This window comes from Bos mutus, chromosome 17 (genome assembly GCF_027580195.1).
Source record: "Bos mutus isolate GX-2022 chromosome 17, NWIPB_WYAK_1.1, whole genome shotgun sequence".
NCBI lineage: Eukaryota > Metazoa > Chordata > Mammalia > Artiodactyla > Bovidae > Bos > Bos mutus.
Genome location: NC_091633.1, coordinates 4167723 through 4190080, shown reverse-complemented (window position 1 = coordinate 4190080; position 22358 = coordinate 4167723). Strand labels below are relative to the sequence as shown.

At 59.5% G+C, this 22358-nt stretch overlaps 1 protein-coding gene and 1 non-coding gene across 2 annotated transcripts in view; both read right to left on the bottom strand.

The window, feature by feature from the left end:
• Positions 1-870: 870 nt before the first annotated feature.
• The window catches only part of AP1B1 (adaptor related protein complex 1 subunit beta 1), a 48118-nt gene continuing 26630 nt past the window's right edge, over positions 871-22358 (bottom strand). The window contains exons 7-22 of the mRNA XM_070385898.1: positions 21593-21814; positions 19343-19463; positions 18892-18987; positions 18116-18231; positions 17679-17844; positions 12652-12750; positions 12041-12300; positions 11291-11492; positions 10521-10546; positions 9924-10059; positions 6105-6250; positions 4173-4302; positions 3811-3895; positions 3204-3290; positions 2953-3107; positions 871-1735 (exon numbers count right to left, since the gene is read on the bottom strand). Coding sequence (XP_070241999.1) covers positions 1661-1735; positions 2953-3107; positions 3204-3290; positions 3811-3895; positions 4173-4302; positions 6105-6250; positions 9924-10059; positions 10521-10546; positions 11291-11492; positions 12041-12300; positions 12652-12750; positions 17679-17844; positions 18116-18231; positions 18892-18987; positions 19343-19463; positions 21593-21814 — 2122 coding nt within the window. The 3' untranslated portion in view covers positions 871-1660. The remainder of the gene's footprint in view (positions 1736-2952; positions 3108-3203; positions 3291-3810; positions 3896-4172; positions 4303-6104; positions 6251-9923; positions 10060-10520; positions 10547-11290; positions 11493-12040; positions 12301-12651; positions 12751-17678; positions 17845-18115; positions 18232-18891; positions 18988-19342; positions 19464-21592; positions 21815-22358) is intronic.
• On the bottom strand, positions 5580-5676 carry LOC138991524 (small nucleolar RNA SNORD125). The gene has a single exon (XR_011467504.1). It is a non-coding gene; the product is annotated as a small nucleolar RNA SNORD125 (small nucleolar RNA).

The following is a 22358-nucleotide window of genomic DNA, read 5'->3' as shown; positions in this document are numbered from 1 at the left end:
TGCCAGGATGGGGGGACATGAGGGGTATCCCTGGTGGGGGCCAGGGCAGCCGCTGCAGCCAGCCTGGACATGCCCGGTGCTGGGCCTTCCTGCCAACCCTGGGAGCCAAGGAAAACCAGAATGGACTCAGCCCTCGAGCATCTAAAGGCATGACGGTGTGGGCTGGGGTGGAGCTGGGGTCAAGGGTGGCAGAGGTGCTGGGAGACCAGCAGGCAGTGCCCAAGGACAGGAGAGAGGCAGGGAAAGGCGCTATCCACAGGGCCTGGCGGGGAAGGACAGGAGAGAGGCAGGGAAAGGCGCTGTCCACAGGGCCTGGCCGGGAAGGACAGGAGAGAGGCAGGGAAAGGCGCTGTCCACAGGGCCTGGTGGGGAAGGACAGGAGAGAGGCAGGGAAAGGCGCTGTCCACAGGGCCTGGTGGGGAAGGACAGGAGAGAGGCAGGGAAAGGCGCTGTCCACAGGGCCTGGCGGGGAAGGACAGGAGAGAGAGACAGGGAAAGGCGCTGTCCACAGGGCCTGGCGGGGAAGGACAGGAGAGAGGCAGGGAAAGGCGCTATCCACAGGGCCTGGCGGGGAAGGACAGGAGAGAGGCAGGGAAAGGCGCTATCCACAGGGCCTGGCGGGGGCTGACAGCTGAGCCCTGGACCCTGCCCAGAGCAGCCTCGGGACCTGAAACACTGGTCGGGGACACGCTTGATGTCATCATTTTTATTCACTTTCTGTTTCTGAAAATAAGAGTAAACATACAATATATAATTTCTATTTATATATACTAGGCATCCTTACTGTAGAGCTCAAGAAAACCAACCTTGACCACTTGGAGGCAGTTTTTAATTCTGACACTTGGTGGAGGGGAAAGAAGTGTCCATGACTGCCAAAAGCAGAATCTTTCTTTATTATTAAACAGCAGTAACAGGAAAACCTAATGCTCCGTGAGACACAACTGACCCTGGGAGGCCAGGAGGGGGCCCCTAAGAACCCCGGAGAGGAAGCACCCCGCTTGCCCAGGCACCCCACCCCTCAGCTCCGTTCACTCCAGAAGCCCCGGGCACACCAGGAATGTTATCACAGGCAGTGACTGTCCTCGCGGGCAGGGGGGCGGGGTGCACATCTGCCAGGGGTCTGCTGGGGGCCGGAGCCGTGAGGGGCTCGGGAGCTTCTTCCTGGTCTTCCCTGAGCGGCTCAGCGGCTGGGGGGGCGGGCAGGCCCCGGGAGCCCCGGCCCTGACAGAGCAGCTCTCCTGGCACCCAGGGGAACCCACGCACACCAGGATGCCTGCCAGGGCCTGTCCCAGGAGGGGGCAGTTGGCAGGGCCTTGCCACCAGCCGAGGGAGACAGGGCAGAGGGATCCCGGGCTGGGAGCCTGAGGAGGCACTGCGGGCTCGCCCTCAGGTCAGGAAGAGCCGGAGAGGAGCCCTCGTTACCCCGTGCAGCTCCTGCTGCCACTCTGGCTCCTCTGGTGCCCTCCTCACCTGACCCCAAACGTCAGCACGATGGAAATAGGAGAGTCCTGGGCACAGGAGCACCCCGAGGCCCTGAGCAGGCCCTGCAGTCAGGCCTGAGAAGCCGGGGGGGTGCCAGGAGCCTCGCTGGCCCCTCACGGGGGAGGTGCTGCCACCTCGCAGGGGGCTCCAAGGAAGCTGGGGTGGGTGCTGGACAGCCTCAGTTCTTCAGGATGGTCTCGTAGGCCTGGTACACGTGCTGGGACACCTCCGGAGCTCGGCACTTCAGGGACAGCTGTAGGGGGACAAGGGTGGGAGGCAGGGACCCCTTATTCCTGGGGCTCCTCTCCAGGCCGGGGAGGGGAGCAGATGGCAGAGGGTGGGGTGCACGTGAGGCCCGGCGGGGCGGCAGCAGCGGCTGGAGCAGCTGTGCGGTGCCGGCGAGGGGGCGGCCCCGCAGCCAGCCAGGCGGGGACCAAACAGACTGCAGCCCACAGACCTGCTGTCCCGGCCCCCGCAGCCGCTGCAGCATGAGTCAGAGCCCGAGGCGGCCAGCCCCATCCGTGGAGGGTGGGGTCCCTGAGGACGTTTGGGGGCCAGGAGGGAGGCTGCGGGGGCGCTGGGGGGTGGGGGGATCTTTCTGGTTTCCTGCACAGGAAGCAGTTGTGTCAGATCTGGCTCAGCTCTAACCGCGAGGAGGGCTGGCAAGCCCAGTAGCAGAGACAGGCTCGCTGCCCCTCCTGCCAACGCCGTTGCTCTGAGGGCCCCGGTCTCCTCTGAGGGCTCTGCGCGCACGGCCTGTGGGGAGTGCAGCGCCAGGCTGGAGAGCACAGGGCGTGGCAGCGGGGTGGTCTGTCCTCCGGCCTGCAGCCTGCATGCGTCTGCCCGGCTTTGGGGAGCAGGGGGGCGAGGCCAGGCCAGGAGGTGGGGTGTGCCAGGAGTGCCTGAGAGGACGGGGGAAGAGGAAGAGAAAAGCAGTCCGCTAACCTCTAGGTCCTGCACCGCCGGCACCGGCAGGGAAGGTGGACATGCAGCGACCAGACACAGGGAGACGGAAATTACCACCACCGGCCGCGGCGCCCACGCTGCCAGGGGGCCGGGGAGCAGCGTCGGGGGTCATGCCTGCCCGCTCGGGTGCGGGGAGAAGCCAAGCCTGGGCTCTCAGGGGCCGGGACACGGCGCAGCCTCTGGGAAGCCTCGTCCTTTCTCTGGGAGAGGGGAGCCCAGGGGCCAGGGCTCCCTGAGCCCAGGAGAGCTCCTTCCCAGTACCAGGTGGGCCTCACAGGGCCCGATTCTAGTCCATTTCACTGTTCAGAGACCGGATTTGGTGCCTTATCTGAGACACTTGATGGGACTGAGCTGAAGCTTTCTAAGGTCAGAATCCTGGTGCTTCTTCACACCAGGGTGGATGCCCCACCCCACCCCACCCCACCAGGGCCGACCCCAGCCCGGGCAGGCATGCGGGCAGGAAGGCAGAGGCCCCGGGGCTTTAGGCGGGAGCGGGCGCCTCACCGTGAAGCTGGGGTTGCCTGGCTGGATGCGCAGCTCGGCCAGCACCCAGATGCCGTTGGTCAGCTTGAGAGACTGGTAGAGCATGTCCTGGCCCTCCACGTTCCTCCTGGCCACAGTGAAGATGTTGCTGCTCTGCAGCCGGCTGCTCACGGCCTCTGGGGGTCACAAGGTCAGAGATGGGGGGTCTGGCGCTCAGGGCTGGCGTCAGGGCACAGGGCAGCATGGACAGGCACAGGGCTCAGGAGCCCTACCCGCGTTGAGGGGGCAGTCTCTGATCTGGAACTGGGCCTCGTTCTCATTGGGAATGTCCTTCCACGTGGCCAGGAACATCTGCCGGTCTGCAGGGGCACAGGTGGGACCCTGCTCAGCACCCTCATCAGGAAGCGGGGCGGTTAGGCCCTGCACCCGAGACCAGGGTGGCTCCGTCATAGCCCCTCCTGCTTCCCTCGGCAAACTCTGAGCTAGTGTTCTGCGGGGTCCTTCCCTGCTCCTGCCCACGTCCAGCCTCCGGCCCTGGCACCAAGCAGCCCGTTCACTGGTCCCAGTGATGTTATGGGCTCCTGTGGTGACTGCTGAGGAGGGCCTAAACCCTCTGGGCACGGGACGTACCTTCCCGAAGGTTCCCGCTGGGGCCCAGGGGTGGGCATCAGGTGTGATGCGTGGCCTAGGGCCCCTGCCTCGGGGGGCCCGTGGGATGACTGTCTAGAGGCTGAAGGTCAGGCTGACAGCAGAGCTGGCCAGGCAAGACCCTCGGGCCCTGGGAAGGTGTGACCCTCCCTCTAGCTCTGCAGGGGAGCCAGTGCCTCACGGACTCCATCCATCCATTCTAGGGACCCCAGGGGTGCCCTCAGGACTCACCCATCTTCCCGTCCTCCACAAAGAGGATGTGGAGCGGGTACAAGGTGCTGAAGTAGAAAACGTCTATGTTGTTCTTTACGGCCACCTGGGAACAAGAGAGGCCCCAGGTCGTCCCCTATGCCTGATGCCCACTGAGGCCCCAGGAAGCCTCTGCTCCTGTGAGCGCAGCTGAGCAGGTTCCCCAGAAGCCATGTCCATCCCCTAACCGGCCCCCGGCCTTCCCATCCCCACCCGTCTGTGCCTAAGAACAAGACTCCACAGACACAGCCCTGCGACAGAGCCAGCCAGGCCCCAAGGGCTTCCCTGGTCCTCCCCAGGGCACGTGGGCAAGGACCGGGTGCCTGGTCCTCCCTGGGACGCACCTGCAGGCTGTTCAGCGGCTCTGTCTTCATGACCGAGCCCGCCGTGCTGAGAGGCAGGGAGATCTCCACGGTCTGGGTGGGGCTAAGCGGTGCGTGGACCTGGAGTGGGGCGGCGGGGGCCAGGCCAAAGCTGGGGAGAGAGAAGCCCCGTGGGGATGGTGGGGAGCAGGCGCTGACACAGGGCAGGCAGGCTCCTGGGGCCCCGGGGCCTGGCAGCAGCGGGGGAGAAGGCTCTCCAGCGAGCCAGCCTCAGAGGGACAAGCTCCTGACCCCACTCCCAGGCTTCAATGGCCCCGCAGATGGAAGAGAACCTGGGCTAGCCAAAACCCGTCTCTGCTCCCCCTTCTCCTCTGGGAGAGGCACCGGGCAGGCCCAGGTCAGTGCGTCCTGCCCTGCCCTCCAGGAGCCCCATGTCATACCAGGGGCCTAAAAGCTGCTTCTAACCTAAGAACTGTGACTGCTCACGTCTCAGTAACCAACCCCAGCCTCCCAGGAGGGACGCGACCATCCCAGGGGAGACACTGGGTTTACTGTCTGGGCCAGAACTGGCTGGATCACACAATGGCCACAGAGCTTCCGGAAAGCCCTGCCTCTTGGTAAAGTGGCATGTGGGCAAATCAGAGGGCACCAAGAACGTGAGAGATGCCCGGCCACTGGAAGGTAAGTCACCACGGTACCGACTGGAACCACGGACTGAGCACTCCCTGTGCCCAGGCGGGGCACCTGAAGTCCTGTCCTTGTAAACACAGTGACAGGTACACAACCTCCTGTCTTCCAGGACACAGAGACTCAGGGAGGGGCGCGCCCAGACCTGGGTGAGTGGCGCTGCTGAGACCCAGAGCCTGAGCTGCCTGACCTCAGCCTATGCGTTGCCCACTGTGGTCTCAGACCCACCTGGGACGCAGCAGGGGACACCGTGGGGACGCGAATGCCATCACAGTGCCTCAGCACTCCTGGCTCTCCTGGGAGCCCAACCTCTGTCGACCGTGACCGTGGGTGAGGCATTCACCCTCTCTGAGCTCAGGTATCATTACCTGCTTTGGTGGTTTAGTCACCAAGTCCTGTCTGACTCTTGCGACCTCATAAACTATAGCCTGCCAGGCTCCTCTGTCCATGGGATTCTCTAGGCAAGAATACCGGAGTGGGTTGCCATTTCCTCTTCTACCAAAGAAGGTTAATGGCATCAACCTCACTGGGCTGTGAAGGGGCTCAAGAGAGACAAAGACTCCTAAAGTTCTCGACACAAGGCCTGGTACCCAGGGAGCTGGCCACACACCATAAGTTCACTGTGAGCGATGATCAGGAGCACTCCTGGGGGCCTGCAGGGCTCCCTGAGGGAAAGGAACAGAGTGCCCACTTCCCTAGTCTGACAGACGGCCGGGAAAAACTGGCGCACAGGCTCTCCTTGAGGAAGCAGCCCCTTCAGTCAACTTCTTAGAGGCTCAGTTTGCTCATCACCAGAGCCACTCAGGAAGAAGGGTCATCAGCAGAGGCTGCCTGCGTTCCCCAGAGAGCCCTGGCCTAGCTGGCCGGGTCCAAGGAGGCCTTCCCCACTGATCCCCAGTGCAGGGGACCCTGAGGGCAAGGCACTGGGAGTGGACGTCGCTCCCAGAGGTGCTACCCACTCCCTGTTTGCCTTCTTCGAGACACCTTGAGAGGGGAGCTGCTGAGGTCTGGAGATTTTGTCAGGGAAACACCCCCCCCTGGGTGCTGGGGAAAGGTAACACTAAAGGGAGGTGCCTTACCCCCCAGCTCCCCACCACTGACCTCGGACTTTGGTGCCCACAAAGAGAGGTCACGGTGAGGAAAATTACTGCCTCAGAGAGAGCTGGCCGGAGCTGCAGTTGTGAGGAAGACCCTCCTCCAGCAGAAAGCGGGGCCAGCCCGCAAGCCCCAGCGCGGGCCCTCGGCAGGCAGGCCTCGGGGGCTCACCTGTTGCGGTTGAACTGGATTGCGAAGTCAGTCATGACCTGCAGGGCCTTGTTGGTCAGCTGCAGATCCATGGAGATGGTGCCCGCTTGGCGGGTGAAGGTGCCCGAGATCTCCAACCCTTTGGCCTTCATGGCTGGCAGCCAGACCTGAGGGGAAAACGATGGGGAGGGGGCTGCCACAGCCCCCACGCCACAGCCCGCCTGAGGCTCCTTCCCCTGCCCCCTTCTCTCACACCTGAAGGGGGCTCTCAGATGGACCACACCTGCCTGGACCGCCAGGGGATGACCATGTGAGCCTCGGGATGAGAAGAAGGACCCTGCCCGGCCTGCCCGGGGTCCCCGCCTCGGGGTGGCCGACTGCTGGAGCAGCACGGGACAGGGAGGCCTCGGTGTGCCCAAAACCTGACCTGAGTCTCTGGAGGTCAAAGCAAGAATACTCAGAGGAGGGCTGAGGAAGGTGGAGAGACAAGCAGGCCCCACCAGCCTCCAGATGAGCCCAGGAGACTGAGAGCCCACGGGTGCCCGGGGCCTGGCCAGAGCCAGAGGACCCCGGGTGGTCACGGCCTGTCCTCCTCGCAGGCGGCAGGGCTGGCCTTTAACTGCGCCAACAGGCCTGAGCAGCGACAGGACCCGGGAGGACCTCTCGCCTGGCAGGCCTTCCCTGCTTGCTTGGCTGCCCTTGTCCTCAGACGCTCAGCTCCAGAGCCACCTCCTCCAGGAAACCCTTCCCCAGTGTCCTTGTCCGGGCTCTGCAGCAATGACGGTCTTGCAGATAAACCATCTCCTCTGTGCCCGGACAGCGCTTCGAGGGGGAGGGCTCTGCTTTTCTGTCTTGCATCCTTGGCTCGGAGCTTGGTGTGAGATTTGTATTTGGGGAACATTTGCTGAGTGAATGGCATGGATCAAAGCCCTGCCCAGGAGGGACAGCCACGGATGCTATCCTGTGGATGTGCAAACGTCTCTCTGGCTGCCATTCTCACCAGGACGGCTCAGCCCACCCGAGGCCAGCCTCCCCAGGGGCCCTGTCAGTGAACATGGCCATGGTCACCCAGCCCAGGTCCCGTCAAGGTCACCTCCTCCCCCGACACCACGTCCTCCACTCTCCCCTATCCACAGGCACCACCCAGGGGTAAGTCACCATCAGAGCCCCCAGGTAAGATGGGAGCCACCTAGGTAGCTGCCCAAGTCTTTTTTCTTTTTTAAATTAATTTATTTTTTAAATTGAAGAATAACTGCTTTACAGAATTTTGTTTTCTGTCAAACATCAACATGAATCAGCCATAGGTGTACACATGTCTGCCCAAGTCTTCTATTCCCAGTTTCCAGAGCAGCCAGAGCCATCTTTAGGAAGGCAGATCTCGTCACGGCACCCTGGAACCCTCAGTGGTGCAATGCCTCCACTGCCCATGGCCTCCCCATCGGGGTGCCCTCCCTGGGTCAGTGTGCATGGCTCCTCGGGCCTCACACACACACACACACTGTCTCCTCTGCTTGGACAGCACTCCCCACCTCCATCCCATCCTACTTGCTAACCTGCTCATCCTTTGCTCCACCAGACAAATCTGTGGACAGAATCTCAGGGTTTTAGTCGTGAGCTGTGACTGGGAGCACAGAGAGCACTCAGGGCCCCAGGGTGACTGCCCTGCCCCACCCCTCCACCCCCCAGGCTTCCTTCCCAGGTTCTTCAGAGCTGGCACTATCACCGTCCTGAGTGGGATATCGTGTCTCCTGGTCACTGTAGGCTCACGGAGTCCAGAACTGTCAGCCCCTGCTGGCTACAATATTTGAGGAACTTCAAGTTCTTGTACATATGACAGCCTCACCCTCCTTGACCAGGAAGGGCTGGGACTGCAGGCAGGACGAACGATTTGAGGTGGTCACAGTGCTGTGAGAAAAAGGTAGCCTACACAGTCACTACTTCTGGACGGAGAGCACACCCACACCCTGTGACTAAGGTAGCAGGGGAAAGTCCTGCCCACGTGGAAAAGGACTCCTCCAGGCAGCCTGCCCTGATTACTCCTATCCGGTGATCCCTTCGCCTCTCCTTCCAGCTGATACAGTCACCAGGTCCTCCACTAAGACAAAGCAGCGCTAATACACGTTAAAACGGATACACATGCAGAAAGCAAGCTGATTCTGACAACCATGGCACCGAAGTAAGTACACGGAGGTTCTCAAACACTTTAGGATCACCTAAGGGTCGTGGGCAGGGGCTTTGGTGCCACAGCCCCATATTCACTTCCAGACTCTCGTCACTCATCAGCTATAGGACCTTAAAGCACTCAGATTCCTCAACCAGAAAACGGGAGCGCCAGCGCCGCGTGGCTGCTGGGAGGGCTCTGGGCTAGGGCTGTGCCACGTTCATGTAGCCCTCCACGGAAGTGGGAGGCCGCTGGCGCTAGACTTGCCACCTCCTGGGGGCCCCTTAGGCCCAGATCCTGCAAAAAGGCGTGGCTGGGGGCTCTGGCCACTGCAGTTTGGCAGGCATAGCCAGGGAGGCTGGGGCAGGGCAGGTGCTGGCTGGCAGCTCCCCTCATCATAAGGGACATGTCCCTGGGCCCCGAAGCCCTGCTGGTCCTGGTTTGGGGAGGGGACCTTGGAAGAGAGGGGCGCTGGCTGACAGTTGGGAGGCTCAGGCCACGTCCGTCCCCTCTGGCAGTTTCCTTGAGGACAAGGGCCCAGCCCACACCACGCTGTCCTCAGCTCTCCTTCCCTCGCCTGCCCTCGCCACTGCCAGCCAGAACCCTTCTCCCCACCGCCCCCACGTCCTGCCAGGCCTCCTTCCAGCCCAGCGCGTCTCCACCCCTACAAAGCTCTCCTGTCCAGCCACCATCAGCAGTTGACAACTCCTCATGGGCTCCTGGCTTCTGCTCTGCCCTTAAGTTTGGCCTCCACACAGTGGCCAAAGCGCTGGCTCTTTAAGCTTCGTTTCTGCTTAAAAACCACTGTGCCAGGATGGAGAGCAAAGTCTCAGAGCCGGGGCCATGACCTCGCCAGCTCCCTGCCTCCTCAGCACGAGTCCAGCCAGGAGTCTGGAGTGGGGTGGGACTACCTGGGTGGCACAGGGGGCGTCTGGGGCACCTCCAGGCTGATTGGGGTCAGGGAGGCAGCTGTGGAGGTGACAGGCTTCACTAGGAGCCACTGTCCTACAGACCTTGAGTATTTTCTGCAGGATTTCAGTGCGCCTTGAAATCCCCAGGAACTTAATGGTGTGAAATCAGCGGAAGCCTGTTCTTTGTTTCGTCTGGAATCTTACTGGGAGTCAGTCGCTGTATCAGAAGCGAAAGGTGCCTCCGGCCCATCAGTCATGGCACCCACACTGTGGTGCCACAGTGACTCTGCTGCCAACCCCTGGCAACGCCATGAGATCTGCCGGGGCGGGCGTGCCCAAGCCTTCACCACACTAAAATGAAGCGTTCTGTTCTCCTCCTTTTAAGTCTCCTTATGTGATGACAGCATCTTACCACTTCAGAAATTTTACAAGTAGGTAGACCTCATTCGTTAGAAAAGGAGGGGATGCTATGAAGCGCCTGTCATCAATCTGGGGCACTGGGTTGAGTGGCACTGAGAACCACTGACCAGTCACTAGACGGGGCTTCTGCCATTCTCTGGAAGGTGAGCACGCCCCCTAGGCTCCCCATTTTCGCCTTGCTGATTCTGACTTGGACTGAGCTCCAGTGACACCCGCTCTGGGAAGCCTTCCCCAGGCCTCCACACCAGACCCAGCGCCCTGTGCTCCCGCTGCTCCGGGCAACCCAGCTAGCCACTGAAAGGAACCTGCATGTCCGCCTCCCGCCTCCCACGGGGCCACGGCACTTACTGCTTTGGGAGCCACATAGGATCCTGACAAGGTGCCCACGCCACTGGTCAGGTCAAAGAGATCACTCAGGCCACTGCCCATGGGCGCTCCTAGGTTAGCTGGTACTGCTGCTGCTGGGGGTGCCACGAAGCTGGGGCTCCGATCTAGAGGGAGGGGAAAGGGATCAGAGGCAGGCACGCCAAGGGAAGTACGGCCGCCTGGCCCTTTAGAAGATGGGGGTTGGGCAAGAGGGCGTCCTGCAGGGCTGCCTTCAGGTCAACTCTAAGTTGCAGAAACAAGACAGAGTGAGGCGGGTGGAGAGGAGAGGCCGAGCCCTCCCGTGCCCTACAAGCCCCGAGAGGAAGAGCTGGGCACGCTCACAAACTGACAGCCCAAGGATAAAAGGGGTACTCAACACAGTGCTATGAGGGGGCCGTGCTCAGAGACCGGAGCACACCCCAGGGTGTCAAAGAGGGCTTGTGGGGGCCTCCGGATGACAAAGTAACTTCATCGGAGGGTGGTGAGGGTGGGCCGACGGCCCTGACATCCCCCGCCCTGGGACGCCGGGCGGGTGATCGAGGAGCAGCAGGAAGAAGGCTTGGTGGCACAGGGTTGAACCGTACCCCTTCAGGCTCATCCCCCATCTCCCAGCAGAAGCAGGCAGGGTGAAGAGAACAGGCAGCCACATGCAGAGGGAAAGCCAAGAAGAAGACACAGAGAGACAAGACAGGGAGGAAAGAGGCAGAAGGTTAGTCACAGCTGTTCCACCCGACCCTATGGGGCCTGTGCGAGGCTGCAGCAGCCTAGGAGGGCCCCAGGTCTCTATGACGGGCAGCCCCCCCGCACCCCCAGCCCCGCTCGACACCCTCGTCCTTCTGACCCTTCCCTGTGCTGTGGCCTTGGGGACCTGAGCCGGGCATGGCCAAGTGACAAGGGCCCAGGTGCCACCTCCACCTGGCTCTCCGGCTGCCTGAAGAATCCCAAGGAAACAGCAGTCCTTCTTACCACCGCCTTCACAAGGGAGGGGCTGTCCCACCCTCTCATGGGCCTCTCTCAGGCCTGCTGGGCAGCTACACCAATCGGTGCCACGTGTGGGGGAGCGGATGCAAGGGTGGCTCCCCCAGCCTTACAGGGCCAAGGTGACTCAGAGGGTAAGGGAGAACAGCCCCCAGGACTCTTGGGGTTCAGCAGCCTGGCAAGGGGCTAAATCCCGTGCCTGCCACTTAGGAGCTGTATGCGCTAGGCAGGACGGCCACCTGACCGCTTTACGCCCCAGCTTCTCACTGATACGGGAGCTACATGATCCTTGGATGGCGTCTGGCAGAGAAGGCGTTCCTGATCCCTCCCTGAAGACCACCATCAACCTCGTCCGGGGGCCCAGGACGTACCAGGCTGTCAAGGCCACCGCCAAGCAGGTCCACGGCGCCCATCTGCACCGCGGAGGCGGCCAGGGGCGGGCCGCTGACCGGAGGCCCGAGGTCCAGGTTGAGGAGGTCACCCAGCAGGTCGCCCTGCGTGGGGACGGCATCCAGCTGCTCTCCGGGGGGCGCTCCAGCTGGGGCCGTCTCTGGGCTCTCCGTGCTCTCGCTCCTGCCAGGACGTGGGGAGAGGCTCAGCAGGGCCAGAAGCGGTGCCGTCTTGGGGAGGCCAGACCCCATCTCCGGGATCCGCCCCCAGGAGAGGCACCGGGCCTCCTCACTGTCCCGGGAGCCTGTCTACACCCCACTTCCTCCCCTTCCCATGCCTGATCCATCTTGTTCTGGGCTAAGGGGAGGGAGGGCCGTCTGTATTCCCCAACTCAGTCCACTTTAAAGTCCCGGAGAACAGGACAACCCAGGCCAGAAAGCCGTGGGAGCCGCGGGGGGAGCACCTGAGCAGAACGGGGCTCTGGAAGCGGGCAGAATTGGGTTGAGCCCAGCTCTGCTGCCTGCGCTCTTCACCAGGCTCTTAAGCGCTCTCCGCCTCTGGTCCCTGTCTCTTCAGGGAGGACGTCCCTCAGAACTGTTGTCACCTAGGCCACACCATGTATGCAGTGAGCATTCACTAGGGTCGCTAGAATCGTAATTCTGCTCAGACTCAGGTGAGAGCACTGTGCTACTGAACCAGGGAAGTGGGCCAGTGACTGGCCCCGGACTCACGAGGCGGTGCGGGGTGGCAGGCTCTTGTGCACGACGCCCCGGCCCCCCTCCACGAAGGCACTGGGCGGCTTGTGGTAGACGGAGGCCAGTGTGCCAATGTAGCAGATGAGCTCGTCCAGCAGCGTGGGCTCAATGAGGTCTGTCTCCTCGGAGATGAGCGGCTTCTCAGCCAGCACCACCTCCTTGGCAGCCACGGGGTCCGTGGAGAGCAGGCGCCAGTAGATGTAGCCACGGTCCCGCAGGTCCGGGTTGTCTGAGTCCTGGGAGGTGACAAGAAGGGCGTGAAATGCTGTGCACGTGGGTGATGGGGAGGGGAAGCCCACAACAGGGGGTCACAGGGTTGCTAACTTGACTGCCTGAGTGCTGGTGGGAGCCTGCCCCTTTAGGCACAGAGCAGACACAGCCCAGCCCCCTGGTTTCCCCTCAGGCCAGCCTGCCCCTGCCTCTGCTCCCTGCCCTCTGTGGGAGGCTGGCTCAGCATCGCCCCCATCCCCGCCTGCCCTATCTGTCTGACTGAGCTCCCTGAGCTGGGGATTAGGGGCAGGACTCCCGGTCTGGCTCCCTGGGTGGACCAAGGGCTGCGATGGGCACTGCAGGGAGGCCACACCCACCTGCGTGGCCAAGCTGAGGACCTGCTGCACCAGCTCCTGGGTCTCTGTCGGCTTCTTCAGAAAGAGCTTCACGATAGCCGTCAGCAGCTGCAGCTGCACCTGAGGAGAACGGAGAGGAGGCGAGGGGGGAGGGTGAGCTCCGGGTGGGGACCACAGGGAACCAGAGGAGGACCTCAGAGACCGAAGGGGCGTTGAAAGGCCGAGAGCAGCTCTCCTGGGTCTGGGCTGGCCACGCAAACAGGCCAGGCGCAGTGGGGTGGCTGTGCTGAGTAGTCTGGACCTTGGCCCGAATGGTCAGGAGGACCTGGCCGTGGAGCTTTGCAGAGCCCCAGGCCGGCTGGGGACTGCTGCCCAGCGCTAGGGCCCCAGAAACCCATCAGGGCTCTGGGTCCACGACCTTCAGGAACTCAGCTCATGAGGGCAACACGTGTGCCTGGTGTGCTTACCAGAGACCACCTGCCAACGAGTGGACCAAGTGCCAGAGAAGCTGAGCGGACGGAGGCAAATGGGCCCGTGGAGCCTTCCTCCCGAGGTGGAACCCTGCCCGGCCCCCAGCAGCCCCACCTCCCGCCCGCCCTGTCTGCACCTGAGCATGCCTCCCGCACCCCCTCCCCGCTTCCGCAGTTCCAGCCCCCCCACCGGTGCCGCCCCACAGTGCTGGCAACACTTTGCAGCCCCCTGGCCGCTCTGTGGAGCGCCCCTGAGGGCGGAGTTCGAGTCTGTCCCTGTTGCATCCCTGGCTATCGTTCACTCCAGAGTCTGGCAAAATATAGGCACTTAAGAGAAATTTGCCAGAAAAAAAAACAAAATTTGCTGACTAAAAGCACACCTCTGAAAGAACAGTTCTCCGCACACAGCCCTTCCTTAGCCCCATCCCATTTTGTCAGCCCTGGCACAGGAAGACAACCAGAGGCTCCCAGATGGTGCCAGGGACGGGCCTGCAGCAGAAGGGCGGTGGTGGGGCTGGCAGCAGCTTCTGGGCCCATCCAAAGGCTGGCACTTATGGAAACAAGCGGCAGAGCTGCTGCTGCGCAGGGTGGGCGGATGCTGGGAGGAGTCCCTCCAGAGTCCCTACGATCTGGGGACACAGCGGCCAATGGCGGAGGAGCAGGCTGGCTGTCTCCAAGGCCAGAGGTGGCTGGGCACTGGCTTCCAGACCTGGCTCAAGTCCCTGGCCGGGTAGCTGGCAGAAGGCCACTCACCCTCAGCTGGTGAGGGAGAGTTGGGCCCACTTCAGGGGTTCTGGGGTCCCGGAAGACACAAGCCGTGGCGGCCAACTTGGAGCCAGACCGAGACAGCACTTCCTCTGAATGCTGACTTCATCACTTCCCAGCCGGTGACCCTGGACAAGTCACTTAACTGCTGAGGCTGCTTCCTCCTCTATAAAATGGATGCAGTGCCTCACAGGGTTGACGGGAAGTCAATGAGACAACAAACGGAAAGAACTGTGTCCTCTGCCCAAGGCACAGCAGCGGTCGTGGCTGTTGTCAACACCACAACCGCCACACACACCAGGTTCTCCCCAGCCCCGGGCTGCTGGCTGCTGGCGCTCATTCACCCCTGTCCGTCTGCTGTGCTCCCTGGACCAAGGCTGAGTCAGCTCCCTGCCTAGCTCCCCTCCCCCGACAACACACTGAGGCCCGAGTCAGCCTGCAGCTCAGGGCTGTTGTTCAGCTGCTAAGTCGTGTCTGACTCTCTGTGACCCCATGGACTGCAGCATACCAGGCTCCTCCATCCTTCACTATCTCCCAGAGTTTGCTCAAATTACAATCCATTGAGTTAGTGATGCTATCTAACCATTTCATCCTCTGTCGTCCCCTTCTTTTGCCCTCAATCTTTCCTAGCACCAGGGTCTTTTCCAATGAGTCGACTCTCTGCATCAGGTAGCCAAAGTATGGAGAAGGCAATGGCACCCCACTCTAGTACTTTTGCCTAGAAAATCCCATGGACGGAGGAGCCTGGTAGGCTGCAGTCCATGGGGTCACTAGAGTCGGACACGACTGAGAGACTTCACTTTCTTTTCACTTTCATGCATTGGAGAAGGAAACGGCAACCCACTCCAGTGTTCTTGCCTGGAGAATCCCAGGGACGGGGAAGCCTGGTGGGCTGCCGTCTATGGGGTCGCACAGAGTCGGACACGACTGAAGTGACTTAGCAGCAGCAGCAGCAAAGTATTGGATTTTCAGCATCAGTCTTTCCAATGAATATTCAGGGCTGATTTCCTTTAGGATTGACTAGTTTGATCTCCTTGCTGTCCAAGGGACTCTCAAGAGTCTTCTCCAACGCCACAGTTCAAAAGCATCAATTCCTTGGCGTTTAGTCTTCATGATGGTCCAACTCTCACATCAGTATGTGACTACTGGAAAAACCATAGCTTTGACTATACGGACCTTTATTGGCAAAGTCATATCTCTGCTTTTTAATATGCTGTCTAGGTTTGTCATAGCTTTTCTTCCAAGGAGCTAGTGTCTTTGAATTTCATGGCTACAGTCACCATCTACAGTTATTTTGGAGCCCAAGAAAATAAAATCTGTCACTGTTTCCACTTTTTCCCCTTCTATTTGCCATGAAGTGATGAGACTAGATGCCATGATCTTAGTTTTTTGAATGTTGAGTTTCAAGCCAGCTTTTTTACTCTCCTTTTTCACCCTCACCAAGAGGCCCTTTAGCTCCTCTTCACTTTCTGCCATTAGAGTGGTGTCATCTGCATATCTGAGGTTGTTGATTATTTCTCCTGGCAGTCTTGATTCCAGCTTGTGATTCATCTAGACTAGCATTTCGCATGATGTACTCTGCATACAAGTTAAATAAGCAGGGTGACAGTACACAGCCTTGTCATACTCCTTTCCCAATTTTGAACCAGTCAGTTGTTCCACATCTAGGTCTAACTGTTACTTCTTGACTCACATACAGGTTTCTCAGGAGACAGCTAAGGTGGTCTGGTATTTCCGTCTCTTTAAGAATTTTCCACAGTTCGTTGTGATCCACACAAAGGCTTTAGTATAGTCAATGAAGCAGAATTAGATGTTTTTCTGGAAGTCCCTTGTTTTCTCCATGATCCAACAGATGTTGGCAGTTTGATCTCAGCCCCTCCCCTTCCCACAGCTGGAGAGGCTTAGGAGCCAGGACAAGGGGGCTCAAAAAACAATCTAAAGTAAGTTCCCAAATCTCAAAGCACTAAGTAGTTTATAAAAGCTCTGAACTTGCTTCCCATGAGGCAAAGGAAGCAGGCAGTTTACACACACCAAGTCTGAGGATGCCCTAGGCTGGCCAGGAGACAAGGAGAGGGGCCCCCCCGCCCCCTACGATGGGAGTGTAAACCAGAACCGCCTCTGTGCCAGGGCAGTCCGGACCGGCAATGCACAGGCCCTCCTACCAGCATCATGCTCCTAAGAACCCGTCCTCCAGCTGTACCTGCAGACGAGCTTCCCACAGCTTGCTCCCAGCAGAGCTGTTTAAAAGAGCAGAAGGCTGGACACCTAAATACCAGTCAGGGACCCTGCTTAAACAGGGTCCTTCTGCATGAAGCTAGGAAGCTGTAAAAAGCTCTCACAATGTCATGGCTTTCAGACGTATTTTTAAGGAAAAAATACAACCTGCTGATCAGTTTGAATTTGCATGGTTTGTTATAAGTAATATTTAAAAATAAGTGAGAAGGAAATATATAAACAGTTGGTCCTTGTGATTCACACAGGACACACCTGCAAATCTGTCTGCTTGCTAACACTTACTCATGACCCAGAAACCCATGCTTATGGCACCTTCACAGTCATTCACAGATGTGCAGAGCAGCGAACGTGTGCGTTGCCTGACGTACAAGCTCCTGGCTGAGGTCAAGTGAGGTGGTGCTTGGTTCTCATCGTAAATGTGCCACACTGTCCACAGCTTGGGGCCTTTTGTTGGTGATTTTGCTGTTTACAAGGGGCCCACCCCACCCCAATATAGAGCTGGAGAGCTGTCTGGGGCTCCTAAGGGCAGGAACGCTGAGATATGCCTTTGGAGAAAATACATGTGTCAGATGAGCTTTGTTCAGATGTGAGTTACAGCTGCTGGCCATGAGTTCAATGCTAATGAATCAATGGAACATATTAAGCAAGGTGTCTTTAAACAGAAACACACGTAAAACGATGTTTATCTTGACCAGTAGATAAACGTGCAGTGACTGAAGGCGTGTAGAAACACGATTCTATTTCTTCTGGGAGCAAGGGTTTAGCTTACTAAATCAGAATTTGACTTTATGGAATGTTAAGTATCACAAGTGATAAAAATTGACTATTTTTTGTCTCTGTAGAGGAACTGGCTGGTGTGTTCCTAAACTCGTTCTCTCTGGAAGCAAACCCATCCACCCTCCCCCCAGAAACCAATGAGTAACATGGTGCTTTCCGGGAGGAGAACTCAAGGCCAGGAGAGTGGCAGGAAACAGGATTTTCACTACATATCCTTTCGTGTCTTTTAGGTTTTGACCTGAGTCAATGTAGCACCTATCCAACCATAAATACTAAAGTAAAACAAAGTCAGGACTTCCGTGGTGGTACAGTGGATAAGAATCCACCTGCCGACGCAGGAGACAAAGGTTTGATCCCTGCTCCAGGAAGATCCCAAAGCCCCGGGGCAACCAACCTCACACCTCACAACAAGAGAAGCCAGTGCAATGGGGAGCCTGCACCCCACAACAAGAGAAGCCAGCGCAATGGGGAGCCCATGCCCCAAAACAAGAGAAGCCAGTGCAATGGGGAGCCCACACACCGCAGCTGGAAAGTAGCCCCAGACTACTGCACTAGAGAAACCTGCATGCAGCCATGAAGATCCAGCAGAGCCAAAAATAAATTAAAAACAACAACAAAACCAGAAACGTCTGCAGCCTTCAGAGTCCTCCGCCACAGATTGTCCTCAGGAGCGCCCCTTAGGCACCACAGTGAGGGACGAAAGGGACCACGCCTGTCTCCCGTTCACCTCTCACATGAATGTCCACACGGTGAGGGTGGTGTCAGGAGGGCAGGGCCCTGAGGCCTGTAGGGGCGCCTCACCTGGGTGCTCTCGTCATGGAAGCCCTCCAGGAAGCTCTCCAGTAGCTCATCCGCGTTGTCTATCCGCTCGGCGTACTCGCCCACGATCCAGATCATGGCGGCTCGAGCCTCGGGCTCGTCCAGGGAATCTAGGTTCTCGCACAGCGTGGCAATCACGCTCTCGTACCTGGAGATCAGGGCGCAGTGGTATGTGAGCACCGAGGGTGCCCGGGCCGCCCGTGAGGGGCAAGAGACACGGGCAGCTACTCTACGAAGAGCCCGAGAGGCTGGTGGGAAGAGGATACCGAGCTTTGTCCTTTCCACCTTGGTTCCTGTTTAGGCCTGGGGCGCAGAGCAGCAGGGAAGTGAGGAAGAGGGAGCGCTCCCCGTGCTCCTCCTCCCTCCCCCTCGGCCCCAGAACTGCAGCACCCTGACAGGCAGGAGCAGTGGCCACGCACTTGTTGGGGTACTTGCGGAAGATGTCCTTGATGACCACGATGGCCTCCTGAACCACGTAGTTGACCTTGGTCTGGATGAGGTCGAGCAGCGTGCTCACGCAGCGCTCGGCGGATTGCTGTGTAGGGAGAGGAGAGCGTGGGCCAGGCCTCCCCACACCCCCTAACTCCAACACACTATGTTAGACTGTGGGAGTGACTCCTCACTGCCATCAGAGGCATCAAAGGGGAAATGTCTTGAGAGGCTGGGCTCAAGGGACCCCTTGGCCTCCAGGGACCCGTTTAAGGAGAGTCAGGTCAGCGGCCCAAGAACATCTCCAGAGGCAGAGAACATGAGGATGAAGGGCCAGGACACAGCGGTCTCAGTGACCCTTGAAAATATGGGAAAAAGGGCACACAGACGGTTGAATTGTGAAACTGGCCAAAACATTCAGCAGGCAGAGCCCCCTGCCCCAAGGTCCATGAAGTGAAAGCTAAGTCTGCTGGGGCCACTATCAGCTTGGGCTGCCCCACCCTCTGCGCTAACGCTGCAGGAGATCCCATGATGATGATGGGCTGATTTCACCTGCAGCAACTCAGAGGCCCAAGGAAGATTACAGATGAGGAGGAGCCAAATCTGTACCACGGGGGCCTGCAGGGCTCCAGCTGTGACCCTCAGGCCCTGCCAGGTCGTGAAAAGCTGACAGATCCTGTTTGAATCAGACTTGTCTCCCGGTTTCGGACCCCTTGCCCTTCCTCCTTCCTCCCTCCTCCCACCCAGGACGGTCTCAGAGGCTCACCTCCACCTTGATGGCACAACGGCCGATGGCTCGCACAGCCTTCCGTACAAAGTCCACGTCCACCTCGGTTGCGTACTCTTTCAGCTCCGCCAACACCTGGGTCCCAGACAGAGGAGATGGAGTTGGGGGGATCTGGCAGGGCGCTGTCCCGGAACACCCCTGGGCTTGGGGTGCGCACAGACACGAGCCCGATGGGATCCTGCCTCCCGTTCAAGGTGTGAGTCCTGAGGGAGGGAGGGAGCTCTCGGGTGCCCCAAGAGGAAACCAGGAAGGATGACCTGTCAGGGCTGGACAAGCCTTGTTTCGGGTGATCTAGCTAACGCATCCACTTTGATGGACAGATAATAAGTGACAACAGAAAGAACAGGCTCCTTAATCACAAAAGTGCCCGATAACATTCATGGAGAGCTTTCTTATGAAGCCCAGGGCCCAGACACCACCCTCTGCCGACCTGGGCGATGTTGGCCTGGGAGGCCAGGCGGATCATGATGTCCAGCTTCTCCAGCTTCACATAGATGGGGTCGTTGTACTTCACGAAGAACACCTTCATCTCGTGCTTCAGGACCTCAGGCCTGGGGGTGGGCGAGGGCGCCCAAAGAGCAAACAGCGGGTCAGGGGCCTCTCACATCTGCTGGGACATTTCTGGGGTCAGACGTGGAGCCTGACATCCATGAAGCCAGTGACTCCTGTGGCCACACGCTCCTGTGCAGGGGCCCTGCCCAGCGCCTGCGTGTCCAACCACATCCCAGGAAGGGAAGCAAGAAACACTTCACATTCAGGAGGTCACAGGCACCCAGCGACGGGCTTGGAAGTCAGGCCTCAGTTTCAGTTCTAGCTGGTGACCTCAGGCCCGCCTTCTCACTCATGAGACGGGGTGCATTCTGTCAGAAATGTTACCGTCGCAGGCCTGCGCTGCTAGTCCTAGAGAGGCCTGGTGTCTGGGAACCTGGCTCTCGAGAGTGCCCCCACTGTTCCCGAGTAGGACACAGGGGGTTGACTGCCTTAACTGACAGGGGAGGGAGCTCAAGAGGCCAGCGCGAGGACTCCTCCAGACGCCGCCTGGCCTTCTCCCTACGGTCCAGCTGTAGAGCCCCACCAGGCCGATAAACCACAACTATGGGGCCGATACGCCACCTCCTGTGAGTCCTTCTAGTGAATCTCTGAATGCATGTGTGGGGGTCCTGGGGACCCCGACCTGGATACCTACAAGAGAGGTAGATGCCAAGCGCCTGGCATGATGCATGCCTGCCTCAGAGAAGGCACTCGTTGTCAGAAGTGTCTACGCCCCTCCCTCAACCGGCGCCCCCCCACCTCCTTTTCCCAGCTGTGGGAACCTGATGGGGAGCGGCCTGCCCTGGGCCACACACCGAGTGCTAATCGGGGAGCGAGCGAGATGAGAGTCACCACCCCTCCCTGGCTCCCACTTCCACGGCCTTTCCAAAACAGAGAGGAGGAACAGAACGGTGAAGAGGGGAGAAGACACAGCGGGAGAGCTGGGCAGGCTGTGGTGGGGTGGGAGGGCTCCTGGCGAAGCAGGGGCCTTGGTCGTGCTGGGGGGTGGGGGGCAGTGGGGTCCTGCACTGGACGGCTGGAGAGGTGGTTTCCGCCACCAGGACTCGGCACTAGCTGCCCAGCGCACGTGGGGCCTGGGTCTGGTGGTGCCTCAGTATCAGGTTCAGCACCTTGGGAGCTTGGCTTGTTAAATAAAACCCGCACAGGGAGCCCCTCCTGCTGATCGGGCTGCACAGGCCATGACACCTCACCCGCCCCACCCTGCAACTACGACTCTCGTCTCATTCTCTCCTTAGACACTCAGACAGCTTTCCCAAATTTACCTCCCAAACCTCTACAAATGTCCCAACTCCCCTGACGCTTCTGGGACCTGAGGCGCGTGCTCAGAACCAGACTGAGGCTACAAGGACAGGGAGCCTGTGCAGTCTTCCGAGAGAGAACGTGTACGAGAGGTGCTTGTTCTGCCCGCGAATTAGCTGCTGATGGACCTGTTTGACCAGAGAGGCTGGAAGCTGAACTGCAGAGTCTGCCCTGCCCCACCCCCAGCACGGAGCTGCCGGGCCCCTCCCAGGATGGTTCATGGTTTGCTCGCCCCAGCCACCCCGGAGCCTTCCCTTAGGAGCAGCGGCTCACTGCTGTGGTCATCCCTGCGGGGTGGAGAGAAACGGGTGCTCTGCACTCTGAGCGGCCCTGAGGCTGATGTAGAGTCCATGTCGCCCTCCAGCCTCCAGAGCTTGGACTCCTTCCCCGGGAAAAACACTCGCACACACACCACCCTACACCCTGCTTCAGGAGGGCTGTGGGGACTCAGACTAGCCACTGTCCATGGTTAAGAAGTGCGCTAGCCTCTACCTGCCCAGGCTAAGCCAAGGCTTCTCAGCCTCTCACTGCTGGCGTTCTGGGGGGACGGAGGGAGCACTCCTGTGCACCAGAGGCTGTGAAGCAGCCTCCCCGCTTCCACCCCTAGATGCCAGCAGCAGTAGCCCCCATGATGACAACCAAGAATGTCTCCAGACGCTGCCAAATGTCCCCTGTGGGACAAAGATACCAGTGGCTAAGAATCCCTGGCTTAAGCTGTTGCGAGGCCCTATCCGCGGCAGGTCGGTTTCCCTTCGGAGCCCTGTTCTCAGCAGAGGCCACCCCTCCCGGCCCTGGCGCACGCAGTGCCCGCGCGCAGCAGCACCGCTACCTTTTCTGCACGATGAGGTTGATGTTTCGCAGGGCCACATACTGCAGCTCGGGCTCGGCCGACAGCAGCGTGACCAGGGGCGGCGCCAGCTTCTTGAGCAGCGTGCCGTAGTAGTCTAGGTCCTTGGACAGCATCTCCATGAACTTCATCAGCACCTTCACAGCCGACAGCACCACGGCAGAGTTGGCGTGGGACAGCCTGGGGGTGACCCGCTCACAGATGCTGTGGTCCGTTCCAAGGGGGGCAAACAGGAGAGACAAATGGGGGAAGCACCCTGTTTTTAGTTATCAAGATAACATGTCTTCTGTAGGAGGGAGATCTAGATGCCGGTCCTCTTTCCTGTAGGTCAAAACCACTTGGAGCCTCAGTTTCCTCATCTGAAACATGGGAGAGGATGATGCCAGCAGCACATGGTTGCTGGAAGCTTAACTGAGACATGCGTGTCCAGCACTGAGCACAGTGCCTGGCAGTCAGTAAATACCAGAGAAATGTCAACTCCCTGCCTTCTGTTGTGAGGGCTCTCAAAGCGGGAAGGGGACCATGCTGGTTAGCACCAAGAGTTGGGGGAGATCTGGCTGGGAGACCTGTGACCTCCTCCACCTCCCTGGGAACCAGAGACAATGATGAAGCTGCTTTAAAGATGATCACGCGTGGGGGAAGCACCCAGCAGAACCCTAGGCTCCCAGTGGGAGTCAATGAACGGTGGCTCTCACGCTACCCACCTCCTGCCTCAGCCTGCAGTGACCAAAGTCTCGTCAGCGGTCTA